At 42.1% G+C, this 18,300-nt stretch overlaps 2 protein-coding genes across 4 annotated transcripts in view; one reads left to right on the top strand and one right to left on the bottom strand.

Moving 5' to 3' along the window:
- Nucleotides 1-4,584: 4,584 nt before the first annotated feature.
- ankrd33aa (ankyrin repeat domain 33Aa) lies at nt 4,585-8,938 on the bottom strand. Its single transcript, XM_041946643.1, has 5 exons — nt 8,872-8,938; nt 6,770-7,087; nt 6,489-6,618; nt 6,255-6,395; nt 4,585-5,468 (listed from the first exon to the last, which is right to left on the bottom strand). The coding sequence occupies exons 2-5, from the start codon at nt 7,025-7,027 to the stop codon at nt 4,651-4,653; spliced, it is 1,347 nt and encodes a 448-aa protein (XP_041802577.1). The 5' UTR covers nt 7,028-7,087; nt 8,872-8,938; the 3' UTR covers nt 4,585-4,650.
- A 7,253-nt stretch (nt 8,939-16,191) lies between these two features.
- Nucleotides 16,192-18,300, top strand: part of arhgef25a (Rho guanine nucleotide exchange factor (GEF) 25a) — a 43,108-nt gene continuing 40,999 nt past the window's right edge. For 2 of the 3 annotated variants that reach the window (XM_041945419.1, XM_041945418.1), the window contains exons 1-2: nt 16,192-16,695; nt 17,716-17,836. In XM_041945419.1, coding sequence (XP_041801353.1) covers nt 16,600-16,695; nt 17,716-17,836 — 217 coding nt within the window. In that variant the 5' untranslated portion in view covers nt 16,192-16,599. The remainder of the gene's footprint in view (nt 16,696-17,715; nt 17,837-18,300) is intronic. The other variant, XM_041945420.1, reaches the window with a different exon arrangement.

Raw genomic sequence — 18,300 nt, 5'->3', positions numbered from 1 at the left:
TCAGACACCGCGCCATGATACCAAAACACCTCTCTGAGTGAAAATCAGACTTACTGAGCATCTCACGTGTTGATCAGCTGTTAAACTGTTGAGTTGTTTTTTTTTTTAGGATGAGCAACTTAAAGGTCCCCTCCAGACATTTTTAAAAACATGTGGAAATGCTTTGCTCAGATTGATAAAGTGTGTCTGACAAAAAAGTGCAGTCACCTTCTTGAAAATGCTGTTATTGAGATATTGGTTAATTAATCACAAAGTATTTTGTCTATTTAGTCTTTTTTTCAGGTTTCCAGCTTTTTAATCGTGGATCTGCTTTTGTTTGTTTATTCCTCTCTGAAAGTAAACTGAATAGTTTTGGGTCCTGGACAGAACAAGACGTATGAGGATGTTGTCTTGGGCTTTGGGAAACACTGATCCACATTTTTCACCATTTTCTCACATTTTATAGACCAAACAACTACTTGACAATGAAAATAATCATTAATTGCTGCCCTACAGCTAAACATACCAGACAATTTAAAATCAATATAGTGAGTGTTAGCAAGTAGCTAGCAACATTATCATTCATTTGGAGTCATGCTTCTGTCCACCTGGTTAATATAAGACTTTTTTGCTCTATTTTTGGTCCTGCTGATGGAAATATCTGGCTTCTTAGCTTTTATTTGCTTCACTGTGTTCACCAGTGCATCTCTAACTTTATCTGTCAGCTGATCAGGAAGTGAACAGTGGGTTTTTTAAATTTTGACACTGAAAACAGCTGCCGGCAGAGGACACAGCTAGGAGAACCGTGAGAGTGAACAGCAAAGTTGTGGGCCACACAGCTAAACAATGAACTGAAACTCGCTGTAAAGCCCCTTAAAGCACTCATTGTTTTCACCTTGCAATTTGCTATACCTTCATTATGCCAGATACTAGATGTCCTCTGAAGAGTCCATTCTCAGTGTATGTGCACTGCGGGTTTCCACATCATACATGACTGACTTCTACAGTTGTGGTGCCATTAAATCATACTCATACAAGCACACGTTGAGCTCAGATTTAAGGTGAACACAGAAAACCTTCCACCTTCAGCGGATTAATGTGAAAACAGCCTTCTGGTTTCAACCGCTGCACATCCATCACTGTACGCAGCTAAGCTAAAACGTCCATGTGAAGTCACAATAAGCAAAGCTGAGTGGATCTGAAGGTTGATTTTTCTCTTTAAAAAAACTTCCTGCTCATCTGTATGTCTATTGTGTTTGGTGAGTATTGTAAAGCCTTCATATCCCCTCAAATTGAGGATAACACAGCGATGCTCAAATGCCTCTCTGTTACAGCAACTGTGGCAGTCAAAGGGCGTCTTCACGGCAAATACAGTTGTCTCTTGGATGCCAACCAGACTCTGCTGTATGAAAACACTTCATTCAGCAGAGCCTGAGAGAGATGTCTTCATGTCTGTAATATAAATTCCCCTCCTTGTTCTCAGGCTCTGTAATCTCTCCGTTTTTGGCTTGAGGCTGAAGAAACAGCTGGAAGCCCTCACATCAGCTGTCACATTGAAAAGAGAGAAAATTGTTGTTCTTTTTATAATCAGCACTTATTTTTCTTTTCTGCTAATCTCAGTGATTCAAAGAGCTACTCTCTCTTATTCCCTTAAGGTTTTTCTTAAAAGCCTCCATTTGTTGTACAATCTAGCAGAGCAGAGGAAATGTGATATTGCTTCACCCAACATTTTTCCATGCTGTCAGTGTTTCAAAAGCAAATTCTTGATAAAGAGAAGGCTTGTTTTACTCCCACTTTAATACCACGTTAGTCATATTCATGCTTCATAGTGTGAAAGCTCATTTTCAGAGGTCAGAATCTGCACAATGTGGTCCAATGTGTTGCAGCTGTGTGATGATATGTGTTTAAGGTCTATGTTTCCATAGACATGGTTAAAGGTAATGTTGGTCTTTTTTCAACCTGTTTTTGTGTCTAAGTAACCAATTTTTAAAATTGGTCCGGTATTGAGCGAGAGCGCTGTAGCACAGCAATTGCACACCATCAATGTACGTCCACTAAAAGTGTTTGTTTTTGCCACTGACGGGCTCAGATTGTCATTCTAAGTGTCTGATAACATTGTGGAAAGGATCCCTCCGGAGGCCTCATTGTTCAAGAGTAAGATCCTTTTTGTTTTACGAGAAACAGTGTTTATACGGCTCTCGTCAAGGCACCAGACTCCATTTAGAGAAACAGTAATTTTAGCATTGTAAAATACACTTTTCAAATACACTATTCAAACTCAACAGAAACAAAATGAAACTCTTGGAAACATTTTTGGTTTGTCTTTCAACTGCTTCAAATAAATCCTTACTTCATCGAGTTAGATGGCTTTGATGAGTAATATAACTGCTGTTTCTCATTACGCAAAAAGAAGTGTACTCTTTAACAAAAAGGTCTATCTCTGTGGGTGTCCTTTCTATAATGTTGTCAGACGCAGAATAACGATCTGAGCCTGTCAGTGGCAAAAACAAGCACTTTTAGTGGACGTACATTGATGGGGCGCAATTGCCCTGAAGGGTAAGATTGCAGCCTGTTCACAGCTGTCACTTGCAGCGTTCTCGCTCAATACTGGACCAATTTCAAAAACTGTTGTCCCCCAGTAGACACAAAAGCATGGAAAGGTAGGGCCCAGGCTGAAAAAAAACATTAACCTTTAAAGGCTAATGTGTTCCTCCATTGAACTCTCGAAAGGTTTTCATTTTTGAGCTGAACTCAACTATCCAAGTTCCCCCCTGTGAAGAGGAAGTGAGCCGCAACACTGAAAATATATTGCGACCATGTGTCACTCCTAGAATGAGCAGCATGTTTACATATAAATAATCTAAAAGGGATTCTTGAACATATCAAAGTAGTCATTTTGATTTCACTATAAAGGCGAATTGTTATGTAATGATACTGCACATTGGATTAAAAGATTACAGGCCAGGGCTCAAGAGCCATCCCATGCCACTCCAGGGAGCGCATTACAGGTTTCCTTTAGAGTAACCAAGGTTACGTGCCAGACGAGACACTCATCAATCACATGCATGCCAGCTAAGGACATGTTACATTTTTGCGTAAATATATTCATATAATAAAATAGCAACATGTTTCAGGGAGTTGCATAACAGCAGGGTTGAGGAGGTGTCTTTAAAATCTTCATACCAAATGTGTATTATGTCCCGTAACCACACTAACACACATCAGATCACTGAATCTGACGTAAGAAAAACAAACTCAATGCAAAGGTCAGTACATTTATTCCAAGCTTGCATACAAACACATGTTTGTCTGCCTCACACTTAATCAAGTTGTTTAAGACCTGAGTTTTCTGAGTCTCTTGCTTTCGCTTCAGGATAAACAACCCCAGAAAAGATCCTCTAATGTTGTGCAAGAACAGCATCTAAATGCATTACTTTTTAGACAACACATAAAATGTATTTTGCTGTAATCAGAATATGTATTGCTGTTATAACTGTACGAGTTATTTCGAAGTTGATCTATACACAGAAAATTTTAATTCCAGTGCAAGCTGGACCCCAAAGGAGATTGCTTGCCTTGATAGATGCTTCATGTATAAACCAAAAAAATGTGCAGGAAGTTTCTTTGCAGTGCAGAGGTAACTCAAACATGGTACATGAAGCAACAGCAGCCTGAGGAGTTGTACACCAGTGAGTAATTTTTCTCATGATCTGACAGAATGTTGCAGATATGGCTCAGTTCCTTTTTTCCTGTATCTTCACTGCTAATGTTATTCCACAGCCAAAAAATTTGCTGTATTACATTCTGTCAAAAAGACAAAATAAAGCCATTGAGTAGACGCTACATGTTGCATACAGTGAATATGGGTTTAGGGTTTTTGATAAAAACTGAAAATGGTGACTGATTTAATTTGTGAAATGCTCTTATATGGATTCTGACAAGAGGATTGAGAATTTGATTCAGTGGCTAATGCCAAAAACCAAACCCTATGATTCAGTGGCTAATCCCAATAGCCAAACCCTGCTGAACAGAAGCATCTCACAGATGTGACAGAAAGTTAGATAAACTTTATAGAAGTGAAAAAAAATGCTTTTGACAAAAACCAAACGTGTTTAACACTGACACAATCCCTCTTGTTCCTCCGTCGATGTGCCACTGTCTGTAACAGATTGGGTGCTATTACTTTCAACTGCAAAGAGGAAGATCAACAGTTTAGTTTTGGTTGTCTTGCAGTTGAACATCTTGCTGACACACTACTTGGAAATCGGTCACAATACACAAATGGGTAAAATCCTCACAAATGTCGTGTTTTCAAAATGAAATAATGTCTTTCAGAATAACTTTGCCGCTCAATGAGACCTAAACTACCAGTCCACCAGGTAGAAGTTGTAATAGGAAGCAGCCCTGCTAAGACATGTCACTGTATATCTCCAAAACCAAATAACATTTTGTCCAAAGATGCTGAAAAATACGTTACATCCAGCCAATTCAAGTCACGCTAGTTTCCTCCTGTTCATCTCCAGCCAAAGTTCAAACCCGTCAGTGGGTTTTAATTGTCATTGTTCACTTTCAAACAGTCCAAACTGGCCTCAGAGTCACTGTTATCACATGCTCAGTCCTCATGCACGACATTATCACAGTGAAATTCTCTGAGGAAAAGAGAGTAATGCTTCATTTTTGGCTCGATGAACGTTTGGACCCCTTGCATTTTTTCTGTTGCTCCTTTTCTTGCTGCTTCTTCTCCCTCTTTTTCTCCTCCTTGGCCTCCTTATACTTCCATACAGGAGGCTCCAGGTAGCCCCTCTGCCTTTTCTTCTTTTTCTCCTTCTTTGGAGTGGGCTCCCCAGATTTTGTCACTTCAATCTTGGGAATACAGCCTGAGGGGAAGATGCTATTCCTGTGTGCCATGCTACGGGGAATGAAGCTCCTCATGCCACCTGGCGCCAGGCTGTCCCTGCGCTCTGCGTCCTGGCAGCAGGAGGTCAGTGATACTGAGGTGGCTGACACAGCAGGGGGAGAAGCTGAGGTGACAGAGCCTTTACTGTGGGACACTGTGCTGTACTCCAGCTGCTTGCCGCCATACTTTTCAACCAGTTCAGGGACAGCAAACCGTCGCTTGCCAATCTCTGGGGGGCTGCTGGGACAGAGTGGACGGCAACCAGTGGCTACCAGGGGGCTGTGGAGGCCTGTGGTCATCCGCACCATATGGTCCAATACCCCATTGTCTTGGGGGTCCTGAGGGAAGCTGAAAGAAAGGCTGTCTTTTAAGCGCTGCCTCAGCTTCTGACTTGCTGTTTTGGTGGCGGTGGCCTTTGCTACCAGTTGCTTCAGCTCAGGCCACTCTGGAATGTAGCTTTCATAGAACTGCTCAGCGACAGGATGAGCCTGCAGGCTACGTATTCTTCTGAGAGTCTCAAACCCTCCTGTCCTAATGACCCAGTCCTTTAGACCTCTCCCTTGGACCAGGTCCATTGCGTTCATGTCTGCACCTGCATGTGAAAAAGGTGAGAAAATAGCAGATTGCAGTGAAAGCAAGGAAACAAGGTAATAATCATTGAATGCTGAGGGAAGTAAGGAAATCAATTTCTCCCTCAACTCAGTAAAATTACCCCACCATGTGGTCACTTTGGAGCACAATTCAGTAGATATGTAGCGTAGCAATTGCAGAAGTATATCAGGTCATTTCACAGCATGGTGGAATGGGATATAGATTACAGTTAGGTGAAAACAATATACTGAATCAGGCCAGCAGATAAAGCTATCTGGTTGTAATAATTAAGTTTAACCCATTATTGGAGGAAGCTGTGTCTATTTCTATGGCAATCCACTTAATCAACAATTAAGGCTTTAAAACAAATAGCATCCAGTAATGCCAGACATATATTCGTACTCCACACATGGCTCAAGTTTGCCTGTGAATTCAACTTGATTATGGACTAACTTCTCCGACATAATTGGACTTTTAATAGAACGTGGTTGGAATCTTTATAGTGCTAAACTAAATGTGTCCCTTTAGAGTTTATACAGGGCTAATCCCTCCAGCACAGAGAGACCAGATTAGTTCACAGATCAGATGTCCTGAAGTACTCTGCATAACACATGTACACAACATTTATAGTTTTTGCTATGTTTTCATGGGCACATGACACACAATAGCTGTGCTGACCACCTCAGAACAAATCTGTCCATTTCTGCACAGACACCAGATATTCCCCCTGAATTAAGAAATACTGCAAAGTTTACTGTATAGGGGGTCTTCTGTAGCATAAACCTACCATGCATTATCAGGGCGGACACACACTCTTCTCGGCCCTGCAGGCCTGCCTTGATGAGGGCTGTGAAGCCACGGGGGTCCCTGATCTCAGTGTCTACACCAGTGTAGTAGTTAATGATATAGTTTAGAATGGTGATGAAGCCTGGATTGAAAGAAACAGCATTATGTTAACATGGTTGGGCTGGCTTGAGACTAGATGTTAAGGTGATGTACTGTGCACTGTCATCAGACATACCTGCCTGGGCAGCAATCATGAGGGCAGTATTTCCATCATTGTCTTGGTGGTTGATATCTATAAATGGACACGTGTGCAGCAGGGTAACAATGTCTATGAAACCCTTGCTCACAGCCAACATCAGCCCATTCTGTGAGGGAACAAGGTAGAAATAAATTGAACTTTGTTGAACTCTAATTTTAACTTTACATCAAACCTTTAATATTTTGGAATATAGATTTCTGAGGCTGCGTTAAGGTCACCTTCTTACATGACAAAAAGGTGAATGAAATCCATCTCACCCTGCCGTTGATGTCCAGCTCCATGGCCTCGTCTTTAGTGACTCCTCTCTCCAGGATCCTGCGCAGGGATGTGGGGTCATTCTTACTGCAGGCCTCATACAGCGTCTTAGCCGGCTCTGTAGGATTTTCATCCTTCTCATAGTCAGGCAGCACCGAGTCATCGGAAAGGACACTGTCCGAATCAGAATCATCCAGGAGGATCTCCGAGTCCTCGGATGGGCCTGCGCCCAGGTGGGGGTCATAATTTGCAGTGGCCATTGGACCCCCTTCTGCCTGCGATCACACCTGGTTGTCACGTCTGCTGCACACCAGCCACATCTTAAATATGAAAACATTAAGAGTTGTTATCATGTACACAGAATGAACAAATTTTAATTTTGCAAATTTTCCCTCTAGCCATGTGACAACCATGTACTTCTGAGTTCAAGCTAATGTGCCAAAGGCGGGTGTGGTGAAGGGCATGACTTAACAACCATCAAACACTGGGTGCCCACTGCAGACATACGAAGAGACAAACTGCATTACTGGCCCAGACGGAGCTTTTGGATGCAAAACTTGCCACACCTGTAGGGGAATAGCCCTAATGGCCAATAAAGAAATGCTGTGCATGTGCAAAATGTTGGTTATTCTGGAAATACTGGTGTGCAAAAGGCATATCATTAAAAATACATTATGTTTAGTGCCATCTAACAAAGGCGTTTGTACAGTTTCAAGATAAGCATCAGTTCAAATAACTAACAACAAAACACTGACTGCTTTTGAAGATAGCACTTTATCCAGATCTGAAGACCTGAAAGGGCCTCGTTTGTAAGGCCCGATGCCTAAAGAAGATAAGGAGCTTCACCTCACCTCAGCCCTCCTGTCAGAGCGGCTGATCCGTAAGTCTCTGATTTACAAGATGGACAAGCTGACTCTATAACATGCTTTTTGCCAATGTTTGCTCACTAACTCAGCCTGTTATATAGAAGAGTTACTATGACAACAGATATTTTCACTTTATCTATAAATACCCAGAAATGTTAAAAAATGTGCAAGACATGTGTATACGTCTGCAAATGAATAACAATTGAAGTAAATGGTCAAGAAACACTGCACATCTGTAGAAGCTCATTCTGTGAGAGTAATGTGAATGGAGGCATGGTAGGAGGAGTGTGCTGAGTCGAGAAAGGCCATATGGTGCCGGAAGCAATGGGAGGCCATGCTAGTGACGGCGTCTGTCATGGTGTCTTCTCCATGTCACACTGCTCTGCAGCACAAGTACACTGGGAGATCCAGTGGTTTTCTGCTATAAATCAAAAACTATACAAAGGCAATCCGAATCAATGTGATCTTTGAAGAATGGAGTATATTTTGAAAGCAGCGATGATTCTCAAGTCTTAGACTTAGGACAGGATAGATTGTAGTCACTCGTAGCGTTTTGAAGGAGCTGCAGATGAGAGTGAGAAAGAGCTTGATTTCTCTCCAATCACGGATTGAGGGTTTCAGTCATCAAGCTGCCTTGGCCCAGCTTTCATCACTGCACCACATCCACGCTGGGCACCAATTCACACAGATAGCAGCACAGACGCAGATTTGCACCTGCTTACAATTATTCAATTAATGCCAAGTTATTAAAGGAATAGCATCTTTTGGATAAGCCCACGATAAAGGCCAGATAGAATGGCTCAACTTTAATCCCACAAACATATGTTTCTGTTTAAGCATTGTGTCATGCAAAAGAATGCAGATCACTATCATGCAAACATTTTCAGTTAAATCCAAAAAATTCAAAGGGACTTTATTGCCATGTGAAACAGATGTTTGCATTTGCCAAAGCAAGTGCAAAATACAAACCCGCAGGAAAAACAAAACAAATCAGAAATGACATTACTCTTCTCTCTCTTCTACACAAACATAGAAAGCTCCTGCTTTAACTCTGCAACTGTGGCCTACGCTTCCTGCAGAGTAACACCTCGCAATCTGGTCAACTTCTTCCTCTGAATCCTAAATATGAGCTGTTTCTGTTCCCTCTCCAAACTGTAGAGTGAAAATGTGAAAAAAACGCGCAACCATTTGTGCAAAAGCAACGTGAAACTTCTTGTAGCAAACAGTTATAGTCTCACCCTAAAACAATCCAGCCACAGGTCAGTCCTCTTCTCTTTTTTCTCTCTCTTGCTCCTGGTGGTTAAATCACCCTCAAATACTGGACTTCCACTCTTCCTGTTGGCTCTTGGTAGAAACTGGTTAAGTTTAAGTTTCCCAAACTGACTCCAGCTGAACGTCTTCCCCCTCCCTCCATCTCTGCTACTGGCCAGTTAGGCTGCCTCATCAGCCGGCAATCCGTCCAGGTCCCAACATAGACTCTGCTGCCCTAAGTCAGGCAACATGCTCTCTCCCTCTCATCCTGATTATAGAAGATTTAAGGATTAAGATGAAGAAACACACAGCAGCAAACCTTGCTCTCCTTACAGTCTGTTGAGTCTCTCTCTCTCACTTGTCTCCACAGCTCTCTCAGAATCTGTCCATCCACAGCTCTCTGCTGCCCGTCTGTTGTGTCAGAGCAAACCTCTCTAACGGTCCAAAATAGTGCTGTGACTGAACCATAGAAGCTATGGCTCCCTTATCTGCTGTACTGCTGAAGACCCCCTGCCTGAATAATTTCAGCTCGTCTGCTGGGAGAGAGCATCTCGGCTCTGTTTTCCCATGGAAATCCATTTGCTGGGACAACAAACTAACCCTGCTGTTACGCTAAGCCAGGGGGCCTTGGTTGTAATTATTCCCATGACAGGGATGACACACACAGACAAGAAACACATGGACTCTGTGTGCACACAAATGCTTAAATACAAGACACAAATACAAGTCATTGTACACCCACGGATGCCCTAAATGTTGGTGCAAGCAAGTGATTTGCAAAATCAGCATGCAAACACTATCAGAAAACAAAGCGGACTTTGGTTTTTCTACTGCTGTGATATAACATCTTCCCTTAAACACGCTCAGAGGAAGCTCAAAGCAGAGCAGTTTCACTACACACATTTTCAGCTATATGTAAATTAAATTCTAACCTGGTTTTAGCACAATTTTGCATCAACACAGATATCACTTATATATATATATATATATACATCTTATATTGCAGTTATAAGAGAGCAGGATACGATGCTTGAATGAGCTTTTTACTGGGTCAAGCCCTCAGCTTGAACTGTGACCATAACCGTTATTGTTTTGTTAACAAGTTTAGTCATAGCATCACACGTCATCATAGGTGCACGTAACAGATTAACCCTGACATTAAACGGATCCAGTCAACCCAATCTGTGATTTTGTGCACGTGAATGTGGCCTCCCTGTTAAAGGGATGCAGACTGCCCCCTTCTGATCAAACTGGGAAATGCAGTGCTTGGACACAGAGTCTTGTTTACTTTGTAGTGTAGTTGAACAATATTCAGACAGCTCATGTGTAAAATAGCCACAACTTTAATCCTCTCTGTATGTTACAGCTGCGGTCTCCATCACCTAGAAATACATCTACAAACTTACAACAAAGCACAGCTTGTTCCTGATCCTACATGCCTCCATTTAACACTTTGAATAGAACGTATGCTAACAAGTTGTTATCACATGCTTCCAGCACTAGTAAAGAGCAAAACGATTTCGATATCAGATGTCCATCATCGCAAAGCCCTGACTTGGCTAAATAAAGTCACTGTGACAAACTGGACACTCATTCAAAAGCTCTTTGATCCTGAGATTTATAGTTACTGATCTGCTCTGAAGAGTTAACCAACAGAGACATGTTGATGAAACCACCCATCTGAAGCTGACGCACCTCCAACAACATAATCCTGCTAAATCCCATCGAATGCCCCAGCCAATTCCTTATCAGAGGCTGCCTCTTTGGCTGTGAGACAGACTTAAAGCGTCGCACTAACCTGACCCATTACTCACAAGGTGCTATGTTTAGACGCACGGATTTGAGGTGGGTCTTGACTGAGCACTGATTTGAAACACAGGAAGAGGAAGAAAGGGGCACGTTTGAGGGGAAAGATTTATAGCTTGTGTTGGAAGATAGGAAGAAATACAGAGGAAAGGGAAGTCTGTTTGGCACAACAGGGCGGGGTAGCAGCGTGCTTGGTTTCAGTGCTTTCCTTTATCCTTTTAGATACACAGGAACAATCTGACTGCTTTACCAGACGAGGGCAGCACAGCTCACTTTAAGAGCAGGGCCGTGTCTCTCTCCAAAACCGAAGCTCTGGTCCCCCAAAGAAAATCCTACAGATTTTCACAAGTGATTCCTATAATCCAATGTGTGAGTTGAAGGACATTTTGTTCTGATTCCCGCCTCCTGATAGTACTCACTCTTTCCTTTTAGGGTCAGAGTTATTTTCCTCCTATTCTGCAAATTCCTCACTCAGACCTTCACTCATCACGACAAAAAGCACTCCAACTTCTCCCCAGACACCAGGGTACCCAGCAGAGGTCAGTGGTAGAGCGAAAGAACTTGGAAAGAAGCTTGGGAAGCAATGGACTAAGTTTAGCCAGCTTAGTGACCAACTCTGAAGACAGCCATGTGCTCAGCTAATATTAGATTGCTGGCAGTCTCCCCAGGACCGGTCTTACCAGCACTTTGCTCAGTCTCTGTGAGCATCTGCTGTATTATTTCCAGCTATGTGGCTGAAAGACAGACCCCCCTCCCCTCCCCCTGCTGCTACTTGCTCTCCAGCATCTAAAAGCCTCCAGGGATCAGGTGAATAGAAGGAAGTAGGGAGGAAACAGAGCTAAACTTTATCATGTAAGGAAAGGAGGAGATTTGGGGTGATTTGGGAAGAGTTTTTACAAAGCGGAGTGGACGTTTGTGGTGTCTGTGCTTTTTTGACTCGAGGATGAGTGAATAAGGGACGAGGACCAAATGCTGCATACTGAGAAAACGATTTGTTTAGAGCAGGCGTACTCAAGCATTTTTCTAAGGAGGGCCAAAACTACACTTGCTATGGGCTGAGTTAGGGTTAGATTAGGTCAAGTAAACATAGAGAAGTACAGAAAAATGAAAATGTGAGCACTATGGTTCCCTCAGTATATTCTCTCACTCTGTGTGCTTTCTATAAGGTGTTTCAAAATAAAAGATAATATAGCCCACACACGATAGAGCCCCTACATGGAGTGGAGTATTGCAAGGTAACGTGGCATATTCAGCAATTACTGAAACTGGTCAACCTCTAAACCACAGGGATGCTCTAACATGTTGCTATTTTGATTTGAATAAAAACAGTTAAAAACATGTATTATTGTGAAGATAAACATTACTAACATTACATTATTTGCAAACTTTTCATTTGCCTTGAGTTGTGAAATGTAATGTACTGACAGTATAGGATTCCCACTGTCTATAAAATGCCAACAGCGGTTATATGTGACAGCTGTGTGCATTATTGCCAAACCAAAGGTCATCACAGGATTGTGTGCTTCACTTTTTGCTGCACTAGTTTGGAGAAAGCATTTGGGATGTGTCCACAGTCAAGCTTTAGATTGTGCTAATGGCTGGTGTGGTTGATGTGGAAAATTTGCGTGAACACCAAGCGGTCGTTGAAAGCCATCGCACCTTCTTCCACCTCCAAGCTGAGAGTTTCCACATGCTCTCACGTCCGTGCTCCACCTCTGCCAGTAATTTCATGGTCTTCACTGCTGCCGATGGTTAATTACACTAAGCCCTGATAAAGTTGTGTGTTTTAATTCCTTCACCACAAGACCTTCATTGCTTCATTTTTAAAAAATAATACGCAAAACTTACAGTCTGTCTTGACTCAATGAAAACACGAGCCAAAAAGAGAGAAAGTGGAACAGAGGAATGCAAATGAAGTCACTTTAATGCAAATCCTTCAATTCTGCAAGAAGGAGAATTACAGTCCCAAACCTAATTAATTTAGTTGTTCGACACAGTGTGAAAGCATTTTCTGAATTCTTTAGAGTTCTTCAGAAAGATCAACAGAAGGTCTTCCTTGTCTTCTTTGTCGCTTCAACAGTTTGTGTGTGTTGTGAGAGACGCATCTTACATAAGCTGTCATTGGATTTTTATTTATGATCAAAAGCTTTCTGGGCCTTTTCACTTCCATGTTATTAACATGCAGAGGTCCAGCCACTCCTTCATAAACAAGCACAGATGCTGTAGATTAAATAAGAACTTCAAACGTTTTTTTTTAGAGGATTTCAGAGAATAAATCATTAAAGATAATGTGAAGGAAAAGGGAAAGCTTTTAGTCCCGCAGAGCTTCATCAGGGCCGACACACTACAAATTCCCACAGGGATAGTCCTCAATTATCAATTAATATGTCGGAGGTGATTAGAAAACACAGCACCTTTATTGAATGATGCAAAACATTTATGGATATTACCACACATTGTATAAAGGTATGTGCTGTGTTTTTAGACTTGAGATCTTTCTTAGTCTTTGATTTTTGTAAATAACATGCTGAGGAAGAGGTGGGAAATTCATTTTTCGTGTCACACATTGTTACTTTCAGTCCTGACTCTCAAATATTACCATGAAACACCAGTATTTACTTTAATCAGATTGCTGCTTGGAGCAACACATTCTTATTCCGAACTCGTCCTCAGTAATAAGCAGGTGCAAGTCAATTTTTCTCCCAGCCTTAAGAGACTCCGCTGACCCCACTTTTCACTTGTGCAACAGTTTTATTTTTGTTAAGATTGGGAAAGGAGTTCCATGCTAAAGGTTTTTATTATTAATTATCCTGTGCTGAATCACTGTTATGAATGCTTTTCTGCAAATAACATACAGAGTAATACATTTTGCCAAAGGGTATTTTTCTGGATTCATTCACTGGACTCTTAATAACCTCCGTTATTGTAGCTCTCTAATGTTCTGTAGTCACCTCATTTGTTGACAGTGGATAATCACTTGATTTATGGGTGCAAAATGTTTTTTCAGCTCATTCTGCAGTTTCTCATTTCCTTAATGTATTTGTATTTCTTTTTCCTCATAATTTTCATTGCATCGTTACATTGATACAATCATACTGTAATGTTTTGTTGTTTTTCTTAGGATGTATTCCAATAATCTGCTAAATTGTTTTTTTTAAAATCAAAATTTTAGGTACTAAACAGGTGTGTTATTTATTAATTGCTTTGTGGGTTAATTGAAAATTGCTAACTCCTCTTCTTCTTGTGAGAGGTTATTTCCTCTGTGTACTTGGCATGTTTCTGTTTTGGGGGTATACCCTCCAAAAAAACAAGAAAAATAAAAAAACATTACAAAGATAATACATAAACGATAACAATTAAAAATGTGACCAGTAAATGATGACAAATAACACAATAACATGGTGGAAAAGGCTCAGAATAATTAAAGCAAGAATCAGATGAAGACACCAGCCCTTGTGCTGGTCAGGTGTTCAGAGTTTGGGGAAGCTCTCATGGACGATCCATCACACTTGTTTTAAACTGTTTATGACCAAAACAGGACAGCGTGAGGATCTCAGGCTGCTCGGTCAGACATAGGTTCTCTAAGACATGCCTGAATTTCAATAGATGAAGTCAAATAAAATTAAAACAGCAACAATGAAAAACAATCCGGCTGTAGCCACAAGCTGAAGCTAAAATAGGGAATTGTGCTGTCGACAGCAACATTTTGGACTGTCTGCCTCAGACAGTTGGACAGGGATTTAAAGAATTTATAGATGAAAAAAACATGGATCATATAGTTTCCATTGATTAAAAGACAAATACTGTCTGGGAGTCTACTGATTTGCTGCAAACATATCTGTTTTGTAAGACTTTGTATCTTTCTCCAGGCTTAAAACTGAGCATGAATCATTTGAACAGATCCAGTGTCTGTCCAAACATCAGTTTTAATCAAAACTTACAACCGTAGAGTGTTCGTGAATCATTTTGAAATCTTTAGGAATTTCAACATAATCATTACTCATACTGTCAGCAAAAGAGACTTCAGAAATGTTTTATTAGATACAAATGTGTGTTTTAAACTGTTAAGAAATAAATGATTAAAATATGAGTAAATAATGATTACGCTAAAGACAAACCCACAACACCATATTGAATCGTACCCTCAGATCGGAGATACATCAGACTTGGTCAAGACTGGAATTGAGCTTTAACAGGATTAGGTTCAATAAAGTGATTGTTTCAGACCAGTCTGAGTTTAGAAGCGCAGAAACACCATCTATCTTGTAGTGATTTAATCTGTCCATTTGTTTATTATCACTCAGTTCATAGACAGGTAGCGCTGAGAATCACTGCACTGTTTAACTTACCAGGATTAGTTTGCATCGTTGACCTTTTAACCCCTTTTCCAACCTGAGCCAAGTGTTTTTAGCTGTGCATGCTGGGCGGCTCAGAGGATAACAGCGTCAGTGGATCCACACCGGACTATTGGATGGTTTGTACAAACAAACATTTATGGTCTCTGGAGGATGAATCCTGCTGACTGACCCTGACCTCCTCTAGTGCCACCATAAGGTTGACATTTGTGGTTTTGAGTGAAATATTGTCTATCATATGGACTACCGTCAAATTTGGTGCTGATATTCATGTTCATTTGGTAATTCTCTTATTTTGTGGCTAGTGCTAATTTGCCAGTGTTACCATGCTAAGCTAAGAATGTTACCTGTACCTGACCTGTTTATATGAAAACAGATTAATTCTCTGTAACAGTGAAATATTTGTAGCATACACACGCACACACACAAAATTATTTCCATGCTACAGGCTCTTTCGTGGTCTGCAGGGTCAATCTATCAATAAACAGTGTTGCAAGCCTTCTAATTTTTAACGGCAAATAATCGTTCAAGTAGCCAAAACAATACTGGTTCGATTGCTCAGTCAGCAGTTAAAGAAGTTGTGTAAGATGTGTGTGCAATCGGTGACAGTCTCTTAAATAGTTGAGCTTCATGGGCTGTGTGTTCATACCTTATTTGGGGCTGCCCCGCTGCTCAAGAGTTCACACAATCCATGTGTCACTGCCTGAGACTTGGGCAAAGATGAAGAGTGTGTGTCGAGGGCCAGGATGGTTAAAAGACAAACCATAAGAGAGAGATACAGAAAAGAATTAGACAGTTTGAGATGGGAAGAAATCCAGGTGGTGAAGATGACGAGGAAGAAGTGAAAGAAGAGAAAGAATGATGGAAGGAGGAGAGGTTTTGGGGAGGGGGGTGGTGATCCTCCATAGCCAATGAAGAACAAGAAAGGAGGATTTCAGGGAGGGTGATGTGCTCAGTCCTGAAGTCACAGCTCACCGTTTCAGCATTCAGACAGAGGGGCAGGAGAAGACCTACCTCAAAGAGAAAGACTTCCATGCCGTCTAGACTTGTTGACAAGGATGACGAAGAAGAGGACAGCTGTTTAAGAGGGCCCAAGAAAATCTTCTATCTAAGTTTCCTGGGGAAGCTTATATTGAGAGCACAAGGTGGACACATTTTCACCGGACTGAGCCAGAGAGACACCTCCAGCCGGCTCACCTGTGTCTGAGTTGGAGGTGAGAGGGGGACGAGGAGGGAACGAGCTCTGAGGCTCCTGTTCAAGCGCCTGCTCCCAGATCCCGACAGAAACATTCCCCCCTCTCCCAGGATCAATTATTCATATGCATGAGGTTTCCTGTGTGTCAGGGCAGAGCAAGGCGGGCTGCGGTGGCTCAGCTCCAAACTGTGGCACAGTGCGCTTTGAGGCAAGAGCCGGAGAAGCAGAAAACAGGCGCAGAAGGGGGATAGAGGACGCACAGAGGGAGAGGGAGAGAGAAGGATTGTGTAAGAGCTGCAGATCAAAGGTCACGACAGCGGAGGAGAATTACTTGAGTTTTTGGTTGACGCTGGCGAAGAATGAAGGCGCTACAGAAGAATCAGGGACGCACTGACCAGATGTTGGGAGCCATGGCTGACGTGCTTACTTCTGTGGCCATGCCCAATCAACAGTGGGTGAGTTGTAGATCTGTTTGTGTATTATCTGGCTGTTTATATGAAAGCACAGAGCCACAAATTCAGCGGTAGACGCATATGGAGGCATTTTTCAGGGCTTGCAGAACATGACGTCCGGCTTATCTCGGGCCCACATCATCACATGCCAAGTTTATTTTATGTCATCTCTAGATCTTTGTCATGAGCCTAAAATGGTCAAGCCAGACAAGCAGAGAGGCGAGAGAGAGGGATGGAAGGATTGCTAGTCTCTGTTCAGTGCTTAGGAGGAATCTTGGATGTTTCAGAGGAACAGGAAGCAGAGGAGTGGTGATTAAACCATCTGACCATAAACAAACTCATGCAGGTCTAACGCCTCACTGCAACCAGGCTGTTTCCTTCCTTCCTTCCCTTTACCCTCCTCTACCTGTCTCTCTGTTTCACAGACGCACATAGTGATGTCTGCATTAAAAAATCTGGTTTCCTGAGGCAATGTGTTGCGCAGCAGCCACGTCCATTTGCATTCTTAGAGATAAACATATAAACACAAACACATATCAACAAAAAACAATAGAGCATCTGCTGTAAATCCACATTAAACTACTGTAGGGTTTGACGCAACATCTGGAAACTGGCTTCCTCTTTAAAAAATGATTATCTTCATAAATCATTTTGTCCCTGGCAGAGAGTGGTCAAAAACATAACAGTGATTATAATCTCCTGCCTTCCCTGCAGAGGACTGATAACTAAGCTTGCCTCTATTAACCTCTCCTGGTTTTGCTAAATAAAGATTAAAATCTGCTGTCTGTGAAGCAGTTCTTATCCAAGCTCTGTGGCAAAAGTTGGACGTCAATGCGCTCTATTGCATTCTTGCTCAGTGTGTAATGGAGAAAAGGATGAAAAAGATGCAGGGAACAGTGGGGAAAAACAGCCACTGGTGTACTGTTTTGTGGTTTTGTGACCGAAAGCACTCTGTACAATCTTGCCATCACTTCCTCCTTGAGAGCAGGGCTCCACCGCTGACAAAGGCATCTCTGTGTGTAGCTCTCAGAGGGGGGTGAGGTGGACCTCCCATCAAGCGAGGAGGAAAAGGGGCCTGTGCAGGGCCAGTGGGAGCCAGAGGGGCTGGAGTGGGAGCAGCAGGCCACCACCACAGAAAGAACAGGTAAGACCTGAAAGGGCTGCACTGAGCGTGACAGAGCATTTTGTGACCCTCAGACCCACAATGCTAGTCCAAACACTGGCCCTCGCCAAACCAGTCAGAGCTTAAAGACTCAACGAAACCTCCAGACGTGGCTTTGATTCTTTGTGTGAAACGGCTCAGATTTCCGCGACATCTAAAACAGCCTGCTCAGCCACTCGGTCACTTCAATGAAAAACTCCCCGCTGCAGTCTGTGTTGCTGCTGATGTATAAAGAGATGACCTCTTGATTCATAAATAATCTTGTATGTGCCGTGTGAGCTGCTGTTTAGTTTCAGCTCAGCCTGCTCATGCATGTTTGCTGCATGTGAGTGCCATGTGCCATATCTGATGGTGGTCATTAGGCAGTAATAACTTCATGGAAAGTATCAGATTGGAGTCACCTGAGTGCTGGTAGTTTACTCTTATTAAACTCCACCCTCTGTATC

Source organism: Chelmon rostratus, chromosome 10 (genome assembly GCF_017976325.1).
Source record: "Chelmon rostratus isolate fCheRos1 chromosome 10, fCheRos1.pri, whole genome shotgun sequence".
In the NCBI taxonomy this organism is placed as follows: domain Eukaryota; kingdom Metazoa; phylum Chordata; class Actinopteri; order Chaetodontiformes; family Chaetodontidae; genus Chelmon; species Chelmon rostratus.
Note: the sequence above shows the minus strand (reverse complement) of the source record. Positions and strands in the feature narration are given on the sequence as shown.

What these genes read in the sequence shown, in the direction of transcription:
- ankrd33aa (XM_041946643.1), bottom strand. Translation starts at nt 7,027, where the DNA reads ATGGCCACTGCAAATTATGACCCCCACCTGGGCGCAGGCCCATCCGAG. An exon ending in CATGATTGCTGCCCAGGCAG is followed by an intron (nt 6,396 to 6,488) that starts GTATGTCTGATG and finishes CTTTCAATCCAG; the next exon opens with GCTTCATCACCATTCTAAAC. An exon ending in GTCCGCCCTGATAATGCATG is followed by an intron (nt 5,469 to 6,254) that starts GTAGGTTTATGC and finishes TTTCACATGCAG; the next exon opens with GTGCAGACATGAACGCAATG.